At 35.6% G+C, this 22,527-nt stretch overlaps 1 protein-coding gene across 1 annotated transcript in view; it reads right to left on the bottom strand.

The window, feature by feature from the left end:
* lamc3 (laminin, gamma 3) overlaps positions 1–22,527 on the bottom strand; it is a 136,138-nt gene that overhangs the window by 63,645 nt on the left and 49,966 nt on the right. Inside the window, exons 5-9 of the mRNA XM_682251.11 lie at positions 21,884–22,072; positions 19,182–19,299; positions 15,799–15,897; positions 13,941–14,077; positions 13,143–13,259 (exon numbers count right to left, since the gene is read on the bottom strand). Of these exons, the coding sequence (XP_687343.5) occupies positions 13,143–13,259; positions 13,941–14,077; positions 15,799–15,897; positions 19,182–19,299; positions 21,884–22,072 (660 nt within the window). The remainder of the gene's footprint in view (positions 1–13,142; positions 13,260–13,940; positions 14,078–15,798; positions 15,898–19,181; positions 19,300–21,883; positions 22,073–22,527) is intronic.

Here is a 22,527-nt window from a genome sequence, read left to right as displayed (position 1 = left end):
CAATTATTGTTGTACAATGTCATAAGAACTGTCTTATTTTGATGATGTACACATGCCCAAATATGCGCACCTGTATCCTTGGCTATTGTACACAAAACAAGGTGTGTTTATCTATTTGTTTTTGATGGGGCATTTCCGAGCAGTAGGTGCCTAGAGGTCTTGCTATAATTTTTCCTTGGAGCCAGTGGATATCTGGGCAGTTAATCGTCACTCCTCCCAGAATTTAATACTCGCTTGAGTTCAAGAATATTTCCCAGTGATGAGTTACATTCATAAAGCAAAAGCAATACCTGTGAAAAAATATGATTCGTCTAGGATGGAAAGAGTGTGCTAAGGGAAAGACAGACAGTAAAAAGTTTGCTCAGACACTAGAATAGCCAGTGGTTATAGTAAAATAGTTTCATTGTGTTGGGACTTTGAGAGATGTGCCTGCAGGTAGTGATTAGAGGCTCTGCTTATGGATAGCAGTGCTTTCTGTGACAGGGATTCAATGATGTCTGACTTTCTCTCTTAAACACTCTTTTTTCTTCATTTCACTGCACGGTTTTCTATTATTCTCTAAGAGAACAGAAGTCACAAGCAAATGTAAATACTTATTACTGTAATTAATTATTACATAACATTTTAAAGGGTTAATGGTTAAATGTGTATTTGAAAGATTTACTTGTTTTAATGTGTGTATTGTGTTTTTACTTGTTTATTTTTCCTCTTGTAAATGTATATTTGATTTTTTTAATTTGTGCACATATGGTCTAAGTTAGGAAGTTTATGTTGTCGCTCTTAGGATGCAAGAGAAAGGCAGTTAGCTCCTACACATTTTATTAACTACAGCACATGTTGGTGAATGGTGTATAACAATAAGTATAAGAAATAATTGTTTATTTTTCAAGATTGATGTAAATGCAAAGACTAACGAATACACAAGACATGTCACTCGTATAGTTTTAAATGGGGAAATGTGTAACAGTAAATACGGTGAAAGAAGCCCTACCTACTAGTACAATAATCGATTGATATAAACTGACGATCCTCCGGGGGAGAGGCTCAGATCAGATGTGTGCCTTTACGACACTTTATGTGGTCAACAAACGCACTGAAATTTCTGTGAATACTTGCTTTACAGACATACGAAATATATCCGCATAAAGCTTGAAATCTCTACTTTTAAATGAACTACACTACACTTGAAAACAAAAGTTTTCTGGTTTTGTAATTTGTATGAAATGACTGCGAGGTACTGTCTGTCCTGTCAAACGCACATCACATGACAGCAGCAGCTATTCACAACAAACTGGTAAACAAAGTGTCACTTTCATTTCTGGAGGAGAGTCGCAATCAAGAACAGGTTGTGGATTACTTCAGAGGAGCAGCGGGATCAGGTGATCATTATTCAGAGGATGATAATGTGTAGAACAGCCTTAAATGACGTTGGTGCCGTAATCGCTTTCGAGTGCACGATTTGAACGTTTAGAAACCTTATGAGTTGGTTGTTGTTTAATTTTATTGGTGATTCCAAATATATAACGTAATTGTAAGCCTGGCTAACAGTTTTGGAGAATTTGGTGTTCCCCATTTATAGCATACTGCCCAAGAGGCATTTGGTAAAGCACAGACTTTGGTAAATGTGAATATGATGCATGTATACTATTTTATGGATTGGTTTTTAATGATTTGTGAATTTATGTCTTTTTGTTTGTTTATATTTGTGTGTGAATGACCCTCTGTGAATGAAAGTGGTGTGGTTCCATTCATTTAAGAGCCTGGTTTTGTTTTTGAAGTTTCATTTATCTATTGGTTTACTTAGTTTTGTATAGCCAAGTTTTTGTTTTTTCCTCATTTGAAGATTAAAAAGATATAATTTGCTTGCTAACCATACCTCCTGCTTTAATGGAAGAGCCCCGACACGCTGTAAACAAGAACATGTTTGACCATAACACATCTTTTGCAGCATCTTGTACATGATATATGGGAAAGGACGTTTTTATTTTATCAATTTGTGCATATATTTACATTAAGTGTTTTGTAGGAACAGCCTTTTACTTATAATTTCTCATCTGTTATTAGCTGCTTTTATCAAAACATTAGAAAATATTTGTATAAAGCACACTGTAGTGAGTTTGCCTGGGCAGAGAACTGTGGGAACAGAACGAGGCCAGTGGCGGGAGTGTTAACGATCATCACCTGTGTGCGACACCTTTCTCGAGTCTCATGGAGGAGCATATAAAGCTGCGATCACAATAGAGTTTGTGCGTGCAAAATTCTGTCATACGGCACTGCGAAATGGGGTGGAATTAAACAGGATGATTAGACATTTATAAAAGCGAGCGATTGGTTCAGGTTTTAAATTTTTGTCTTGAGAAGTCATGTTTAGATCCTCGGTTGGTCTTACGCAATCATGTGATATGATTTCGCAGGTAAAAGTTCACCAAGTTTGAACTTTCCAACAAAGCAAAATGCGAAACTTGCCACACGACCTTTCGTTTCCGGTCTGACGCATTCACATGCATATGAATGGAAATCTATGTGGAGAAAAGTGCAGTGTGACCGCAGCTTTAGGAGGAGAGACATCAGTGGAAGATAAAGAGCCAGGCCTGAACACTTTGTTTATTTGCTTTCAGTTCAATGGTAGTTTTACAGTTATTTCCTTATTACAATTATTTAACGTTTGTTGGTTCTCTGCCTTACAGTAAAGGTATTCAATTAATTAATTTGTCTAATTTGGATTGTGTATTCATATAGGAATAAGTGAAAGCACATCATTTTTGCATACTGTGACACGTCCTTAAAATTATAGCAAAATTACAAAACTAAAGCACTGGCCACTCTGTGGACTCAAGTCTCTAACTGGACCATTATCTGGCACCCCAAAGAGTTTCTCGTCTCCATCATCTCTTCACCATCGAACTGAGCCTGAAATACATGCACAGCACCACATGCTTCACCTGAAACAAAGAGCTGTAAAACATTCTAAGCCCTGACAACCTGAAAGCTTGTTAGATACTTAGCGGGAGTGTGTTTTCTTCTCCACCCCCCTGCGGTTCCACACACACAGACAAGTATGAGTCAACTTCAACAAAAGGAGGCTAAAATGTTCTATATCTGCTGGATTCCTGTTGTTTTCAACAACCACACCCGTAGAGATGCTGAAGCAAACTTTAACTCAGAGAGTTTAAAAAAAATGTACAGTCTGAGTTATTCTTCCAACACCTTTCTTTACCTGAAACAGATTGTTTTTGGAGACACCTGACAGCCTAAATCAATATTACAGAATAAACAATTCTGTACTCTAAGGTATACAAAGAGAGAAAAAAATCTAGAGAAACAAAACTCTCAATTGTCTCAACTGAGACTAATGTCAAATCAAAACACTACGCATAAAATTATCATCAGAATGTATAAAAATATAGCACATAGTTTTCTTAGATTATTTGTATTGCAATATTAGCATTTATCTATTTGTTTCAGATCTTTTAAATGGAAATTCCACAAACCATAAAGCAACCCAAGAGAAAACACAGACGTGCTGAAGAAGGTGTATAAAGGTGTAAAAATATAGCCGATCATGCTCAGAAGAAAACATTTTTCCTCATAGTTTCCGGCACTACCCATTTAACTCCCATCTCCTCAAGATCAGGTTTGATTAAATGGAGGTGTTAACCCTCTCTCAGACAAACAAATTAATCGTCACCACCACAACAAAGCCTGGTGACATTTAGTGAGCCGTCATCAAACTTAACAATCAATCCGGGCTTTAACTTTTCCCTGACTCAATTAAACCCACTGAGCCTCAATTAAATTTCCTCAGCTTCACACAAACAATCCCTCTGAGGCGATGGATTGAGCATCTGGGACGTTTTTATTGGCAGAAACCAGCTGAAATGCATTTTCTGCATCTTTCTGGGGGTTTGGGTCTACACTTATCAAGGTGTCTTTAAAGGTAACAGCTAGACTATTTTTAAAGTAGCAGATAATAAACATTATATGTGTATATATTTATATAGGGATTCTTTAATGTGCATGTTTGTGGTGTCAAGAAGCATGGCTTTGGACGGCAGGGGAGGGATTTTGTTTCAAAGATACAGTATTATGCTAATCTTTTAGCATTTAGGCAGATCACCTACTGCACGTTTAAAAATTATTGTTGAGTGTGATCTTTTGCACTAAAAAATAAACCTTTCTTAATAAAAAAAAATTATATATACATATATATATATATATATAATTTACTTAGCATTCCAGATGTACAAATATTGCAAAATGATTTCATTTCTTCAGATGACTACTTATAGCAATATTTACAAAGCAATCCATCCCTGTGTCTATATAATGCAATTCTATTTCTTTCCCAAAATCATACCAATTCATATGAGCACAGTTGATCAATCAGTGGCTTCTAAAGAAAAATGTCTTCAACTACAGTAATTAAATAGCAAAATTTTCATTTTTAGGTGTGCTGTCCCTTTAAAAACACAACACAGCGAAGATCCTCCAACAAATCAGCCAGTGATGGTAGAGAGGCTTACGTAGCAGGTGTTTATACAGTATTTACCTCAATGCAACCACAGTGAGGTGTGCTTGCACTTTTCTCCCAGTATCATCCCAAGCCACCCACTGTACTGTAACATGGCGTAGCAGCATTACTGCGGCAGGCATCACGCATTTTAATAGAGGTGTCTGTTCATGAATGTAATTGGCCTTATTGCTGCAGTTCTATTGATATTTCTCCGTTTTACAATCAGCACAATCTCACATACGGGAGGAGAAGTTGGGAGGGATATTACGATTAAACCCAGGCTTTAAACATCAATCTCTGTGATTAAAGGATTGAGCATAATTTGTGCCACTTGTCTCAGTTGATCACATTTGATACGTCTTGCCAGCGAGTCCTGATTGCCGGAGAGATTTATTCCAGGCATATGTTTGGCTGTCAGGGAGCACCGGCCAAGTTGTTCACGGACACACTGTGGTATACCTGGACGCATCTTTCTGCGGACAGGGGGCGTTTTAGCTCTCCCTCCAGCCCCCATCCTTCTTTAACTCTAATCTCACGGCGACCTCCGTCTCTCTCCATCTGTGTTTGTGACTCTGAGACAGCTTGCGACCAGCTTTTGGGGGGTGTGTATATGTGTTTGTGTGTGCATGTGTGTGTGTGTGTGACATGTTGTTTTCTCCTCAAAGCTATGATAAATGTTCCACTCTGTCCTCTCACCATGGAGCAGATGTACCTCTGGGGAGATGGCACAACAAACGCACACACACACACACATACATGCGCACACACAGTCTGGCGCAGTCAGCCAGCTAAACTCTTGGCTTGGATGCTTGGCTTTGGTATCTTGTCACCCCTCTGTTGACATGGCAGCCTCAGTGGTGTCAAAAGCCTAAAGCTGTGCCCAGCTAGATGAGCTATTCAAGTGAAGAAACACACACACGCGCACACACATTATCTATGCAACTCCTTCCAATACTCAAGACAGACTTTAATCAGGGAAGCGTTCCTCCTTCCCATTGAATTTCTTCTCTGCTGAGGCCGGTCATGTGTGAAAAAAGCATTAAAGATCCAAATAAAGTGTGCGGCGTGATTTAGAAAGTGACGTTTATGAAAAGGATGATCTAAAAAGTCCTTGGGTGCCGTCGCAGTAGTCGGGGTGGCTGTGTAGTCTAAAGCAAAAGCACATGAACGAGGAGACGTGAGCAAATGAGAAAACTGAGGGAGGGGAGGAGAGCAAATGAGATCGTTAACCGCATCGAGGGAGCAATAGATCTCTGTGCATTTTAGCAGAGCGGTCAGAACGGCACAAACAAGCCCTGCATTGAAGCGATAAGAGAAACGGCACCAAGTGCTGCAAAGAGCTGCAAAAAAGGGCAACTCTGCAGCTCTGCAGCCAGTTGATGGTGTGAAAACAAAGATGGATGAGAGTAAACATGAATATTAGGACTTTGTGGATACATAAGAAATAAGAGTGTAACAGTATTCGCAGTTTTGAAGTCACAGTTCAGTCAGATTTTGGTAAAGCAGGGGGAAAACTGAATATAAAATTGCATGTTTTTTTATTATGCAGCAGTTTACTATAGAAATTGTGGTTGCTCATTTTATATGTACGTGGCACTGGGATATACAGTTGAAGTCAGAATTATGAGCCCCCCTGTTAAATTTTTTTCCCCAAATACTCTTTAACGGAGAGAAGATATTTTTAACAGATTTCTAAACATAGTAGGTCTAAAAACTAATTTCTAATAACTGATTTATTTTATCTTTGCCATGATGACAGTAAATAATATGTTACTAGATATTTTTCAAGACACTTCTATACAGCTTAAAGTGACATTTAAAGGCTTAACTAGGTTAATTAGGTTAACTATTCAGGTTAGGGTAATTAGGCAAGTTATTGTATAACAATGGTTTGTTTTGTAGACTATCGAAAAAATTATAGCTTAAAGGGGCTAATCATTTTGTGGGTTTAAAATGGTTAAAAAAAATAAAAACTGTATTTATTCTAGCTGAAATAAAAAAAAATAGGACTTTCTCCAGAAGAAAAAATATTATCAGACATACTGTGAAAATTTCCTTGCTCTTTTAAACATCATTTGCGAAACATTTAAAAAAGAAAAAATAAATTCAAAAGGGGGCTAATAATTCTGACTTATATGGTAACTACATTGGTTCAGGGCTATAGGTTTTCTGATATACACTTAACCCAAATAGTTCACTATACTAGAAAAAGAAAATAATGGACACTTGTTGCCTTAAACCACTCAAAGTTTGAATCTGTAACCCTTTAGGTCAAGTCATAATTCATGCTATTAACTACTGGTTTACTACCTGCCTATTATTATAAAGATATTGGAGGGCATCTATGATGAAAAGCATCTTTTGGACAGAACTGTGTGTAGATATAGCATGTCCACAGTCATACTGGGGTGATATAAAGACAATTAGTCTCTTTTTTTTAAATTCCTGAAGTTTAAATAAGATCCAAATTCCTCCCATTGTGAGGCCCAATGCAACGTGACGTAGGAGTGTGGTTTAACCACCCACCAAATAGATTACCAGCTGCGTATTAACATGTCTCTGTAATAACATACATAACAATATCAACAAGAAAGGATGTGCACAAAGCAACCGAGATTAAAAGTTCTGTTTAGCTCGCTGTAATCATTAATCATCATCAAATGTGATCAAGAATGAGTTTTTAAAGTTTAAAACATTTACAAAACAGTGCATGTTTGTAATGAATTACAGAGATTTTGCCGTCTTCACTTTATCACCACAGATGTATGTCAGTACAATTATAAAAAAAGATGCTTTAATCCCAGTTTGTGGACGTTAGATCAGGTTTATTTTGTACAGGAACATAACAGATGTCCATGGATATTAACGTGTGTTCTATCATTATCCATGCAAAAAAAGTGCAAAGTTAAACGTGTGCGCAGTGTTTGTGTGTGTCCACTGTGTGTGTGAACTTTGTAAAAGATATTGTTTTGACTCATCGTTGCAGAAAGGCTTGAATTAACACCACAATAAATTCAACAAATAATCATTGGGAAAGTTCTTACTGTAGTATAGTCAGAAACATGTTTTGTTGTGCTGGTTAAAAGTCTTTTCACATTCAAATATTAATGATTAAAGTAAATAATCTAAATGTATTGATATGTATTTTATATCTTGGGTAAAGCATAAAACTAAAAAAGTTCATCCAATTAAACAGAGTTGGGCAAACATCTCCCATAATTCCAATAAGTAGGTCAAACTGTCTGCCAGCAAATGCAGATTTGAACAACTGTGCAGCCGTTTGTACGCAGCTCCGCCGACCGCTGTTTGTGCATAGATGTGCTGGGCGGTCACGAGAGAGAGAGCACGTGCGCATGTGCTCAATTGGCAAAAACATGCTAAATCAAACTTTTTGAAAACCTGAATCAATAATGGAGTTACAATTGCACGCTGGAGAAAGGACGACACCATGGAAGGATTTCTCTTAGACAGGTAATATTTTATTTTAAAACTATTTTAGCTTCATGCAAAGCTGATGTAACATTAGATGTTGTTGTTACAAATGGGTTATATCTTTACAGAAGTGTTGTTCAGCCACTAAAATCTTACGAATAGATTGATAAGACTATTTTCAGTTTCATAAGGGACCTTTTACAGCATCGATATTGTAGATTTTATTTAGTTTAACAATAAAACACAAGTAAATACCGCTATTCCACCTAGTCTCTTCCTTTATTGTTTACCATGCAACTTCACATATTCGCTCTGAAATAGCATGTCAGTTTGGCTTAGTAATAACTGTAATTCCTGCACACCGCCGGACAAGCACTAGTCGCTTTTAACACATAAGAGAGGGTTCTTTTGCTGTCATCTTTAAGGTGCGAATGCTCCTTTCTCAGGAGGCGTGGCTCTGGACGGCAGGGGAGGGACTGTGATTCAGAGATTTACACTAAGCTGTTAGCACTGTGGAAGATCACCTACTGTACCTTTAATTATAGGGTTGTTTAGTTTCATCTTGCCTAAAAACTGAAGTGGTTTAAATTAAATCTTCTAGTACATTTGTAACTATTTGGGTTAAGAATGTAACTTGTTATTATCCAGTTTATGTAATGACTAAGTACATAATTTGTGCATTCTAAACTATTTTTATGATGCTTTGCACAATTTATCAGAGAACCTTATCTTAAATGGTAAAAAAAAAAATAATAATTGATTAGTGAGTTTTTATCAAAAGAAAGAGCCATTGAATATTAAAATTGAAAGAACTAATACCTTTCAGCAGACCATGAATAACCCCAAAAACTGTAATCAAATCTTTCCACAGCAAAATTGCTGTTGTGGATTGAACTAAATTGTTCTTTAGGAAGTACGAGAAAATAATCTGGAGGAATAAAATACTCATGCCTGTGATATTAATGTCGTGTTAAATACAAAGCCCAATGTTATATTCATGACAGATAAAAAAGCACAAAGCCAAACATATCTCTCCATTTCACCATGTACATGTAAACATATTGTTTTTAACAAAGCCTTATTATTTAAAATCATTTATTTTCAGTTCATTTTTAAAGGATGCTCTCCAAACTTGAAGTGCAACCCATAAATCACATGAACAAACAGTCACAGGTGGAAAACTGAAAACATGAACCACAAAAGCATACCATTATAGGCCAAATAAAAAACATTAGCGTTCTCCGTATGCACCACAAAAAGCACCTTTATAGATTTTAGGAGTATTTGATCCAAAGACATTGTTTTTTGTATATTTGTGAATGTGCCGCCGGTAATCTATCAGAAAACGTGTGAGACATGAAGATGTGATGTTAACAGGATTTCTCCCAGTGTGCGCAGCCAAGTTGTTCTGGCTAAGTGTCTCCCCGTGGCGCTAAATTGCCGTGTAGACAAGAGCAAATCCCCTCAGTCTGTCCACTAGACTCAAGGGACCTGGAGTAAAACTAGCCTCTGGACTGGCCTGAACAGCTACTTTATCTTTAGAGGATGCTCTATGAGATTCTATTTATGGCCAAGCATGCTAATTCTAGTGCACTGTTTGTCATCTGCTAGCTTATTTGCATTAAAAAGAAAGCTTATAATAAATTAAACTACCTCACACAATCCAACCAAGCTACACTGTAAAAAATATCCGTATATTAGCAGTTTTCTGTATTGTGTGATTCACGTTTTTATTTATTTATTTTTGTCTGCTTATTTTTGATTTTGAAATGCATTATGGGACCTTGATCTTTCTTCCAACAACTTTTAACCTTGAAAGGTTTGACTTTGGTTGACATTTTTAATAGTTTAAATTGATATATTGTCTGGTTTATTGCTGTATATATGGTAATAAGTTGTCAGTACATTTTCTGTTATTTTACAAACTTATTTCTCTCTATATTATGTCTTATATATTATATTATTTCAAACTACTAAAACTCACTTTGTTAAATAGGACTTTCAATGTCAAAAATCAACAGATCAGAGATCAAGGTCCCACAATGCAACTCACAACCATGGCAAACACTTGTGAAACACAAAATACAGAAAAAGTGCTTAATTTGAGCCGGATCTTGCCAGATGCTTTTCTGAGAAGTGTCAGATATTCGTGTTTTGCATGCAGTAAGCAACAAAAATAAATTATGGCATAGTGGCCTACCGAAATAATATTTGTACTTTCAAAATGCCACAGGCAGTCAAGCATATATTTTTTAAACCATGAGTAAGTCTGATAATGAGCCTAATCAAGAGAAGTAGATCCCCTGGATCAGAATAGTGCAAGACAGAAGCAAAGTGATCTCAATTCAGCCAGAAAACATGAGGGAAGAGGTAACTGTGGGCTCTTCTTGAAGACTAGACAGTGTGAGTCTTTTTTTATATGGCACATAATAGTAAAGTGAACTGAATGTCAGTGGTGTTACCAAAATAAAAAGTGATGTGTCATACAGTTTATATTTGTAGCTACATGTTTGTTTGCTTCAACCGATACAACTGCCTCGTAATGTCATGTTCCGACAAAACTGAAATTTTGTGACGGACGTCGGCCACAGTAACTTTAATTCCCTGGTTTTGTTCTGGAAATTATCCTTTTACAAATTAAGCACTGACAGAAACAGTTAATGAACAGATATTTTTACAGTTTATAGTACAATCAAAAATGAATCATGATGAAGTTTATCATTAACTGTAACCTTTTGATTTTAAGTTGTCAGTTTTTTTTAAATGTTTGTTTTCAGATTCCTTAGAATCCATCTAAATCTGTTAAAATTGAATTCTATAAGATTTAAATTGTTAAAAGATATGGATATAGTATACATATATCTAGCTGTAGACTAGGGATGCCCCAATCCTGATACTTGGATCGGATATTGGTTCTATACTGCATATTTTTGCTGGATCGGGTATCGGCCAGCTGGTACTGATCCAAATTCGATCTTGTGCATGCCCTACATTCTGTTTAATTTATAAGCCAGCAAAAGCCCTGAAGGTAGCCTATTATAAGGGCCTAGAATGTTTTCATGTAAGCCTACTGTATCCCAAATGTTCTGAAGCCATTCTAAAGCTTAATATGAAGTATAGATGAATATTCAAGTGGGTAAATTCATGTTCAATTACGCACTTTCCTCCGCTGTGCCTGTTAGTCATTCTCCATTCATTCACAAATCATACTGCGTGTCGGGTTCATGACAACTCGAAAGTCTCTCCAAGACTATTTGTTCCTACAATGGAGAAATGGATTTAGTTTAGCATTAAATGGGTTCATTTTGACCTGCAGCATAGAGTTCATTGCTGTTTCTAAATCATGTTGTGCTGTGTCTGTTAGATCAGCAGATCCGATTCGCAACACTGGAGTAGAGGATTATTACCTGCTCTTCACACACAAAGTAGGCCCACCTGAACCTTAAATGAAAAAAGGCTCAATAATATATTGGACAGATCCTCAATGCACTGATTTTCGTCCCTTTGTGCTGCTAAGTTTTGAAGGTGTCCACAGATAGCAGAGGGCTGTGTGTTGTGTCTCAGTGATGCATAAAGCGATTCATTTATGCACCGGCTGCGCAGACACAAAATTATTCTGTAATATTAAAAGTTCCTTCATCCTTCCGACAGAGTTTATTCTTCTAAGGGTAATACTTTCAGTGTCGCAAATAATTTGTAAAGCCTGGCTCATTGTGGTCAAAGAAGTTGATTAAATTAGGCTAATAAAAATGAAACTGGTGGGCGCAATATGGATTGTCATTAACAAAAAATGATTTTGCCTTATATAGGCTACTCTGAAACTATGAACATTTCACTGTAATTTTATTTCTAGCAATATTTTATTTAACAAACCAGTTTGTGTTTTGATTAGGGTCAATAGTGGTAGCCTATAACAGATAAAAAAAAAATCGTTTTATTAAAAAAGGAAACATAAGCTGGGGCATAACAGATCAATGTCATAACGAATGCTCATATAATGTAGGATAGTTTACAGCAAGCCTCATGTGTTTAGTTAGATTGTGTCATCTGACATACAGTAGACCTATAGATCTATTTTTACTAAAGAAGAAGGTTCTATCTGACATTTTTTTCAAAATTGAATTATTGACAGATTATTATTAAATGACAACTTATTTACATTATGGGATTTTTTTAAATACGTTGTTTACATTTTAAGACTTTTTATTTAAAAAACAAATGTTGCACATATACTGTTTGCTATGGAATGCAAAAACTTTAAAGCTCATTATCTCAAAATCATTCAGAATGTAGATAGAACCGTATAATTCCAATATATATTATATATAATATATGTAATTTGAGTTTTTTTTTTACCAGAACTATGAAAACTGTATTATGCTTTAAAATAAGGCACAGTATCGGGCTTGGATCTGTGTCAGTTGATACTCTGAATTTTGGTATTGAGATTGAATCGGTTTTAAAAAAAGGTATTGGTGCATCCCTACTGTAGACAAAGCCAGATCCAATTAGTTAAATTCTATCAGATTGGTTTCCCTATTATTCAGGGACAAAATTGACACAGCTCCACACTCATAACAAAAGATGAATTGTTAAGAAGCATTTAAATGTCATTGGATATTGATGTTATTACATAAATCTTGTTCTTATTGGTCTAATTTATGTATAACTAACAAATATCTATTACAAAAATTAGTTCAATTATGTTAAAAGCATTAGGCTAGGTTAGGTTAGGTTAGGTTACTTTATTTATACCCAACAGTAGATTTGGTTAGCAGTAAAGAGTCCTCAGTTCATAAAAAAATCACATAGTGAAAACAATAAAACGACATAAAGACACAAAACAAAGACATACAAAACACTCTCTTCAAAAAATAAATAAAATGAATAGGTGAACAAATAATCTATTCAAACCCCCCCCCCCCCCTCAAATAAATAAGTTATTATTAGTGTTAAAATTTTTATATACAATCAAAATACATAAATCTTATTTGTTAGGCCTAAATATTTATTAAATGTAGGTTTGAACAATTTACACAAATTATGTGAATTAATTTTACATAGCAGTTTTTTGTCTGATATAATTTTTTAAAAGCATATACTTTTTAACACGTTGACCATTGCGACAGAGATTGTAAATCCGGTAACCAGTGAAAGGTAGTTTTAAAGCAGGCAACTGAGAAGTGTGCTTTCCTACCAGGTGCTTTGTAGAAGCCGTTCTCCTCTCGGTAGGGCAACAGATAGACTTCTCCCTCCTTCCAGATCAGAGATTGTTCATGGGCTCTGGAGAAAACACCCTTCCAGCCATCTGGATCTAAACACAGTAAACACACAAGTCTCAGATCATTAGTGAATACAGCTTTCACTTCGCGTTCTTTCATTTATTCAATACAAATTGTTCATTACAAGTTAAATGTTCAGTAAACCTTCTGTTTCTCCACCTAGGTGAATATTTTTAGGTGAATATAATAATATATATATAAATTATTTAGCATCATTCATTTAAATCCAGAATTTGTCAAAAAACTAAACTTTTGTTAAAAATGACTGTCAATGTGATGCCTGTTTTTTGGACTCCCTGTATATACACTTAAAGGTCCTGTGAAGTGCTTAGAAATGTGCAGTTTTTATTTGATGTTTGACAAAATTTCAACTGAAAAATGAAGAGAGGGTGAGGCATAGAATAGCTCCTCTCCTTTAAAAAGCCTTTTGTTTTTATCACAGCTCTGCCAGTGAGATTGGTTAAGCTCAAGTGCATCAAATAGTTTTAAGGGACTTTTAATAAACTGTAAAACACTTGTTAATTGTTAAAATTACTTGTCAGAAATTACCTAAAATTAACCACCAGTTATTTAAAACAATTATTTCAATATAAATGTGTTAATTGAGTGAAAAAAGAAATGTGTGACTGCAACAGGGGGTGAGAGCTTTGTGAACATTGCTGTTATTCAGTATGTAAATCGTGGCAAACCAGCATTAATATTGGAGCAATTACCTTCTAGAAAGTCTGAAGTGATATAAATTGGCGTGTACTGATTGGAGGAGAAACAGGCGAGGGAGTGACCAAAGCAAAAGCATTTATTACAGCCGTCTGGATTCTCCAGCTGGAGGTTGAAGGATCCTGGCTTACACCTATAATAAACAAAGGACAAAAAAAACAACATTAAATTACTTTAACATTACATCATTTGGCAGAGTTAGGAGACGATATGAGTAAAAAAAATGTAAATAACTAGTTGGTCTTATGTATATGTATTTTTATTTTTCTATTTATTTACTTCCTGTATACTACATTATATTATATTATATTATATTATATTATATTATATTATATTATATTATATTATATTATATTATATTATATTATATTATATTCATTCATTTTCTTGTCGGCTTAGTCCCTTTATTACTCCAGGGTCTCCACAGCGGAAAGAACAACCAACTTATCCAGCAAGTTTTTACGCAGTGGATGCCCTTCCAGCCGCAACCCATCTATGGGAAACATCTATACACGCATATACACACACACTCATACACTACGGACAATTTAGCCTACTCCATTCACCTGTACCGCTTGTCTTTAGACTGTAGGAGAAACCGGAGCACCCGGAGGAAACCCACGCGAAGGCAGGGAGAACATGCAAACTCCACACAAAAATGCCAACTGAGCCGAGGTTCTAACCAGCAACCCAGCGACCTTCTTGCTGTGAGGCGACAGCACTACCTATTGCGCCACTGCCTTGCCCAATATTATATTATATTATATTATATTATATTATATTATATTATATTATATTATATTATATTATATTATGTTATATTTTATTATATTATATTATATTATACTATATTATATTATATTGTATTATATTTTATTATATTATATTATATTATACTATACTATATTATATTATATTATATTATATTATATTATATTATATTATATTATATTATATTATATTATATTATATCATATTATATTATATTATATTATTGAAGTCAGAATTATTAATCCCCTGAATTATTAGCGCCCTGTTTATTTTTTCCCCAATTTCTGTTTAACTGTGAGAAGATTTTTTTCAACACATTTCTAAACATAATAGTTTTAATAACCAATTTCTAATAACTGATTTATTTTATCCTTGCCATTTGACTAGATATTTGTAAGACACTTCTATAAAGCTTAAAGTAACATTTAAAGGCTTAACTAGGTAAATTAGGTTAACTATTCAGGTTAGGGTAAATATGCCAGTTATTGTATAACGATGGTTTGTTCTGTAGACTTAAAAAAATAAACAGCTTTAAGGGGCTAATAATATTGATTTTAAATTGGTTTTAAAAAAAAATAAAAACTGCTTTTATTCTAGCCACAATAAAACAAATAAGACTTTCTCCAGAAGAAAAAAATATAATCAGACATACTGTGAAAATGTCCTTGCTCTGTTAAATATCATAAGGGAAATTTTTAAAAAAGAAAAACAAATTCAAAGGGGGTCTAATAATTCTGACTTCATCTGTATTATTATATCAAATCATTAGTTGTAGGATGAGATTATGTTTCTAATATTTGTAAATGTAAAATGTGACTACACCAAAGCAACAAAGCATTTATTTATTTTATCTCTGTCAATAATTCAATTTTGCATGTGGCACAACTTATTTTGTGTTGATACAAATTTCTACATAAAATATGTAAATGGTTGATTTATGAATTATTTGGACTTTTGCAGTTACAGATTCACTCTGTGCTAAATATAATAATGTATCGTATTATCATATTATGGAAAAACAAAAACAAGAGCAGATTTGACACAGACAGAAAGAGACAGGAAGGTGAAGGTGCAGGAGATCACCTGTTGCAGGACTGTCCCTCCACATTCGCTTTGCAGTGGCAGCGTCCGTCTTCAGCTGAACACACTCCTACACTGCCCCTCTCATCACAGTCACACAACCTGATTGAAGACACACACATGCACAGATATTCACAGATGAGAGAGCCACAGCTGATGTGCCTGAATTGTGGCGGTCAGTTGGCTATAGCCTCGGGTCAAAGCTGCTCTATCTGGTGGAAACTTGTTTTTTTTTAATCTTTCCATGATCTGCTACATGGCCTGAAACCACAGTTTTACTTGGCTTGCCATTACCCATAATTCTCCTACCTGACAAGTAACCTCCCTCCTCTCTTTTTTTCTGTTTTCATCTGTTTTCATTCAGGTTTTGCTCCAGTGAACCAACTAATTTGCACCCAAAAACACTGACCCACATGGGCCACATGCAAGTGTAGTCGTGTATAAAATTTTTGTTTGACGTTTGCCTCTCTCTTGTGTTTTCTTCTAAAATACGCCATTATTTGCGTCATTGAGTACGCATATGCATTTCCTCAGGTGCATAAATCTGTACGCAACTCAATACCGTATGTTATTTCTTTTCTTTTCTTTTCTTTTCTTTTTTTTTCTTTTCTTTTCTTTCTTTCTTTGTTTCTTTGGATCTTTCTTTCTTTAGAGTGTATCAAAGAGTGAAATTTAATACCTTTTAAGACCCTTTTAAAGACTTTTCCCATACATTTTAAGACCTTATGACCACTTTCCAACCAAAAACACTGGCACTTAGAACTTACAGTATATTTATAAATATAAAAAAAATCCAAAACTAAAACATTATTTATATACTGTATACAAATCTATTGAACATAGCTAATGGAACTGCAGAAATAATGGTGTTGCCTTGGTTATTGCAGTAAACAAAGCAGCATGATGTAAAATCTAGTAGGATTTCATTGATTTCATAAACTACACAGCATCCTGATATTCTCAGATTTAATTCAGGCAAACTTTCAATAGTATCTGGATGGAGCCTTTATGATGCAAGCTGAGATTGCATCACTCAGCGATGCAATGTCAGACACAATGCACTCAAATGGAGCGAGTGACGTCATAGTGATGGGTAGGGTTAGGGGTGGGGTTAGGTGAGCCCATTAAAAAGCATTGTATGCAGCCCAGATTGCACTGCACCAGGTCTGCATCCAGACCCCTCTCCAAACTTTAGCATACAACCATTCATTCAGGGGCTTAGTCCCTTTATTAATCTGGGGTCGCCACAGCGCAAAGAATCGCCAACTTATCCAGCTTGTTTTTACGCAGTGGATTCCCTTCCAGCCGCAACCCATCTCTGGGAAACATTCACAAACACTCACTCACACACTCATACACTATGGACAATTTAGCCTACCCAATTCATCTGAACCGCATGTCTTTGCACTGTGGGGAAAACTGGAGCACCCGGAGGAAACCCACGCGAATGCAGGGAGAACATTCAAACTCCACACAGAAAGGCCAACTGAGCCGAGGATCTAACCAGCGACTCAGCGACCTTCTTGCTGTGAGGCAACAGCACTACCTACTGCAACACGGCTTCGCCGGCATACAACCATACATTGCATAATCAAAAATGATAAAAAATTGAACACCTTGCAAAATAGCATTTAAGACTTTAATACTTTTTAAGAGCCTTAAATTTCTCTACATTGCTGTATCAACTTTTAATACTTTTTAAGACCCTGAGAAGAACCTGCTCTTTTTCTTTCTTTCTTTCTTTCTTTCTTTCTTTCTTTCTTTCTTTCTTTCTTTCTTTCTTTCTTTCTTTCTTTCTTTTTTTCTTTCTTTCTTTCTTTCTTTCTTTCTTTCACAAATGCAAAATGAGTCATAACAACATGAAATTACAATAACAAATGCAAACTGTAATAACAAACTGAAATAAGAGTCAAAAGTGAAAGTAAAAATAGAGACATTTACAGTTTTATTGTAACAAAATATTTGTATTACAGGTAAAATAATTGTCAAATAATCCTTAAAAAATAAAAAAAAATTTCGACTAAAATGTTTAGCAGCACTACTGAAAATAATAAGAAATGCCTAAGGTCCAAATCAACAAGGACACTGAAAGATAAAGAAGTGGTCCAGAGTGTACTTTTAAGGCTTGGTTGTGTTTACAGTATAAGATGCAAAGCAATGTCTGCTCATGCTTCATTTGTACAAAATATGCATTATTTTTTTCAAGTATCTTACTATGATTATATACAGCTACTCAGCTAATAAGAAAATGACTGTCATATTTTCTAGTTCCTCCGAAAGGCTTGTTCTCGAAAGGCTCTGATTGGCCAGCTAACATAATTTGCTGTGATTGGTGATTTTCCTGGTGACGTGGAGTCAATTCGCCACACTCTTACAAGCATTCGTTTTTGTGCTGTGTAAACACTGTCAGTAAAAATAGCTTTTAGCTGCAGCAGTTTGAGCCTGAATCAGACAGAAAATGAAAAGGACACAGTTGAACCTCATGCCTGCTCTCTAAAATAAAACCTGACAAGTGTCTTTCACATATATTTGGAATAAGAATGTGTAAGTAATAAGAAACTATCACATATTGTTTGCGAGTATGTTATTTGAGATGTTGAATGCAGGGAAATCGACGTTTGACAGATAAATATGAATTTGTAGCTTAATTAACAGCGGTGCCAAAGAGCATGGAATGCTTTGTTCACATCCTTGTTTTTGTTCTTGCTATTTTAACAAATAAAAATATGTATAGGTTGTGGCTCACAATCCACAGCTTCGTCTATATGGTTGAAGCTGCTCCTTCTTTAAGGAGTTTTCGGCCAAATCCAGCACTGAACTGGGAGAGATTCTGGAAGCTGTCCTTTGTCAAATGCTAGCTATATATTTCTTTAGAATTTTCTGGAACATAATTAAAATTAAACTGTAAGCACTTCTCTCTTTGTGTTGTGTCCTTTGGAAGCCCAGATACAGAAACAGAACAAGCTCTGTGGAAAGAGCAGTGCCACTTCCTTTTGCTGCGCGGGGTGTATGTGCATGGTGAATGTGCATAACATGAAGAGTTTGTGATCTCACTAATCTGGATGTATTTTTTTGTAGTCCCCGAACTTTGTTCGCTGTATGCTAAGCTAAATCTGTAAAATCTTCCTTTGCATTGAAAGATGAGCGTATTACATTCAGAGAAGTTGTTTGTTTATACATCTACATTACACATGAACTAAAGTTTAAAATATCGTATTTATTATTATTATTTTGTTTGTTTGTTGTTGTTGTGTATTATTAATCTGCTCAGAATGAGTCACAATTTCCCACTGTAGTAGTCAGATATTTCTGCTTGCAAGAAGCAAATGTTTCTTTTTTTCTTCCTCATTTGATGAATTCTTGGGTGATACTCTTGCTCTCATTACCTGCATCCACCAGGGCCAAGAGAATGGAAGCCAGACTTGCAAATGTCACACTTCACACCAGACACACTTGGCCAGCAAACACACACTCCATCCGCATCACACTGCAAACTCACAGAGCCTGGAGACACACACATGAGGGAAGACGGCTTTTCACACACTTTCAAAGCCTTCAGGGTTTTTTTAATGAACGCATTGATCGTTTCAGTCGCATTAAAGAATCATTTCCTCCTCTAAAAATACAGCCAATAAAGGCAAAAAAATGTTATCTTATGCACACATTTTGTCACCTGAAGCTAAATCAGATATTTCAGATACAAGACGAACACAATTAGCGTGTTATTAAACAGCTTCCAATACATTTAAAAGACTACTTTTTTTTACTTTTTCAAAGAATTCTAGGAATTTAGATTCATTAATACTGCACTTTCTGAATGCTGATTAATATTTAAAAGAAAGAATATCCATATTTTGACTTTGTGTGTGTGACTTATTTTCTCCAATGTTCCTCAGAGCTGTATATTTGAATATAAAAAAGCACAGGTCAAAAGTGAAACCTAGAAAAGACAGTAACACAACATTTTTGCTTTTTAGAAACCTACAAGTTTATTTAAACAATGTAGGGCAGGGTTGCCCAATTTATTTTTCCAAGAGGCCACATTAGACTCTTAGAGGGCCAGACCAATACAGTTAATATGTTTTTAATAAATAATCTGTGAAACTATATAATAAACATTCATTAAAACTCTAAAGATTAACAAAGGATCATTCATTCATTCATTCATTCATTCATTTTCTTTTCAGCTTAGTCCCTTTACTAATCTAGGGTCGCCACAGCGGAATGAAATGGAACTTATTCAGCATATGTTTTTTACAGCGGATGCCCTTCCAGCTGCAACTCATCATTGGGAAACATCTATACAGACTCATTTATATGCATACACTACAACCAATTTTAGCTTACCCAATTAATCTATAACACATATCTTTGGACTTGTGGGGGAAACCAGAGTACCAGAAAAAACCCACACAAACACAGGGAAAACATGCAAACTCCACACAGAAATGACAACTGACCCAGCTGGGGCTCAAACCAGCAACTTTCTTGCTGTGAGGCCATCGTGCTACCCACTGCGCCACCGTGATGCCCAACAAAGGATCAATTTTACATTAAAAAAATATATATTTTAAAGACCAGCATTACAATACCAACTTCATATAATTGCCACATGGTTAGGTTTGTTTGACTGCTTTATTTTAGTTAGTTTTCATTTGTTCTTTGATTCATTTATTATTTCTTATGTCCAGCGAGAGAATTCTAGCCTGTGTTGGGCTGAACAAGTGCACTGAAGTCAGGTTGATTGTGAGGTGGATATGTGATCTGAGAATCATCATCACTGAGAGGATCTGGATTTGTTAAATAGTTAATCTGAGATAATTAGTCTACCTTTATTACTGCAAAGTGTGAAGCTGCCTGGTTGCTTCCTGTCACATGACTCGTGGTTCGCTTGCGGCACTCTGAAATGTTTAGATTTTTTTCAACTCGTGGGTCCTGAAACGCGAGCATGACATACCGCATGTGCATCTCTTCCTATTTCCCTGCACATTACAAGGCCCTGTTTGTAGTTAAATTTAAATTAAATAAATACTTTGACCAAAGAAGTCCAGTGGCCCGCAAAATGTCCAGCTCTAATGTAGAGCATGCTATTTTAAACTAGAAATCACTAAACTTGATTAAGGTATTGTTATCGCAAATGAAAGACAAAGCAAATTCAAAACTTTTAGCTGTCTCTAATCACAGCTGTGCATCACAGCAAAATGTTCAGAAAATCTACATTAATATGTTTAAATAAAGAACAAAGATAACATTTCTAGGCAGGACAAAACTATTACTGTAAAAGTATATTTATGTGTATTATATTATTTGGGCAACACCTTGGCTCAGTTATTAGCACTCGCCTAAGAGCAAGAAGGTTGCTGGTTCGAGTCTCAGCTGGGCCAGTTGGCATTTCTGTGTGGATTTTGCATGTTCTCCCCTTGTTGGTGTGGGTTTTCTTTGGGTGCTCCAGTTTCGGGTGCGGTACAGGTGAATTGAATAAACCAAATTGTCCGTAATGTATGTTTGTGAATGGGTGTGTATGGTTGTTTCCCAATACTGGGTGGCGGCTGAAAGGGCATCCGCTGTGTTAAACATATGCTGGATTAGTTAGCAGCACATTCTGCTGTGGCGACCTCTGAAATAGAAACTATGCTGAAGGAAAATGATTGAATGAATCAATATATTAATCTTTAAATATCTTTAGATATCTTTAAATATCACTTTAAGCTGCATAGAAGTGTCTTGAAAAATATCTAGTCAAATGTTATGTACTGTCATCATGACAAAGAGAAAATAAATCAGTTATTAGAAATGAGTTATTAAAATTATTATATTAACAAATGTGTTGAAACAATTTTCTCTTTGTTAAACAGAAATTAAGGGAAAAAACAGAAAAAAAACATTATATTATATTATATTATATTATTACCACAACCATTATATATGTATATATATATATATATATATATATATATATATATACATATATAATGGTTGTGGTGCTACCAACTCAACAAATTGATTTCGAGTCCTAAAATACTGCAAAATATTTCTACAGGTGTTACTTTTGCACTATTGGTTCCTTGAGTATGCATATATAACTCACCTAATGCATTGCAGTTACAGTTTTGGCAGGGCTGCAGTGCTGATGATCTGAAGTAGTTTTCTCTGCACTGCTCACAATGAGGACCAGCAGTGTTTTCCCTACAGCCGAGACAGCGCCCCCCTTGTCCTGTGCTGCGGTACTGTTCCACATCGAACACACATTCATCGGCAAGACCACTGCAGTTACACCCTGAGAAAAACACAGATGAAGCAGAGGAGAAACAGAAAGAGCAACTGATGAGAAACAGCAATGGGCATTCATTTAAACTTTTAGGTCAAAAGCTTGTTCAGTTCCAATAGGCTTTAGATCACACACGCACTACCTAATAAGCTCCCCTGCCACAGGCCGCTTCTCCTCAACATATCATCGAACCAGAACGCACAAAGTCAGCTTTTTTATGCACCCGTCACCTAGGGGGGCATTGTGGGACATTATTCGTTTTATTACAGTTCCGTCAGCCTATTGACTCCGCAATAACCATCACATTATCACTCTCTAATGGGACACAGTTTCTTGAGCTTGCCGCTGAAGAAAGAATTTCACACTATTGCACTAGAAGATACGTACAAGAGAAAGGGAGGAGTGCTTATCAAAGACAATGTGCTTTTCAGAGTTAAGATACTTTTTAATAAAGACAAAAAACT

Source organism: Danio rerio, chromosome 5 (genome assembly GCF_049306965.1).
Source record: "Danio rerio strain Tuebingen ecotype United States chromosome 5, GRCz12tu, whole genome shotgun sequence".
Taxonomy (NCBI): Eukaryota; Metazoa; Chordata; class Actinopteri; order Cypriniformes; family Danionidae; genus Danio; species Danio rerio.
This window is presented reverse-complemented; position numbering and strand designations above follow the sequence as displayed.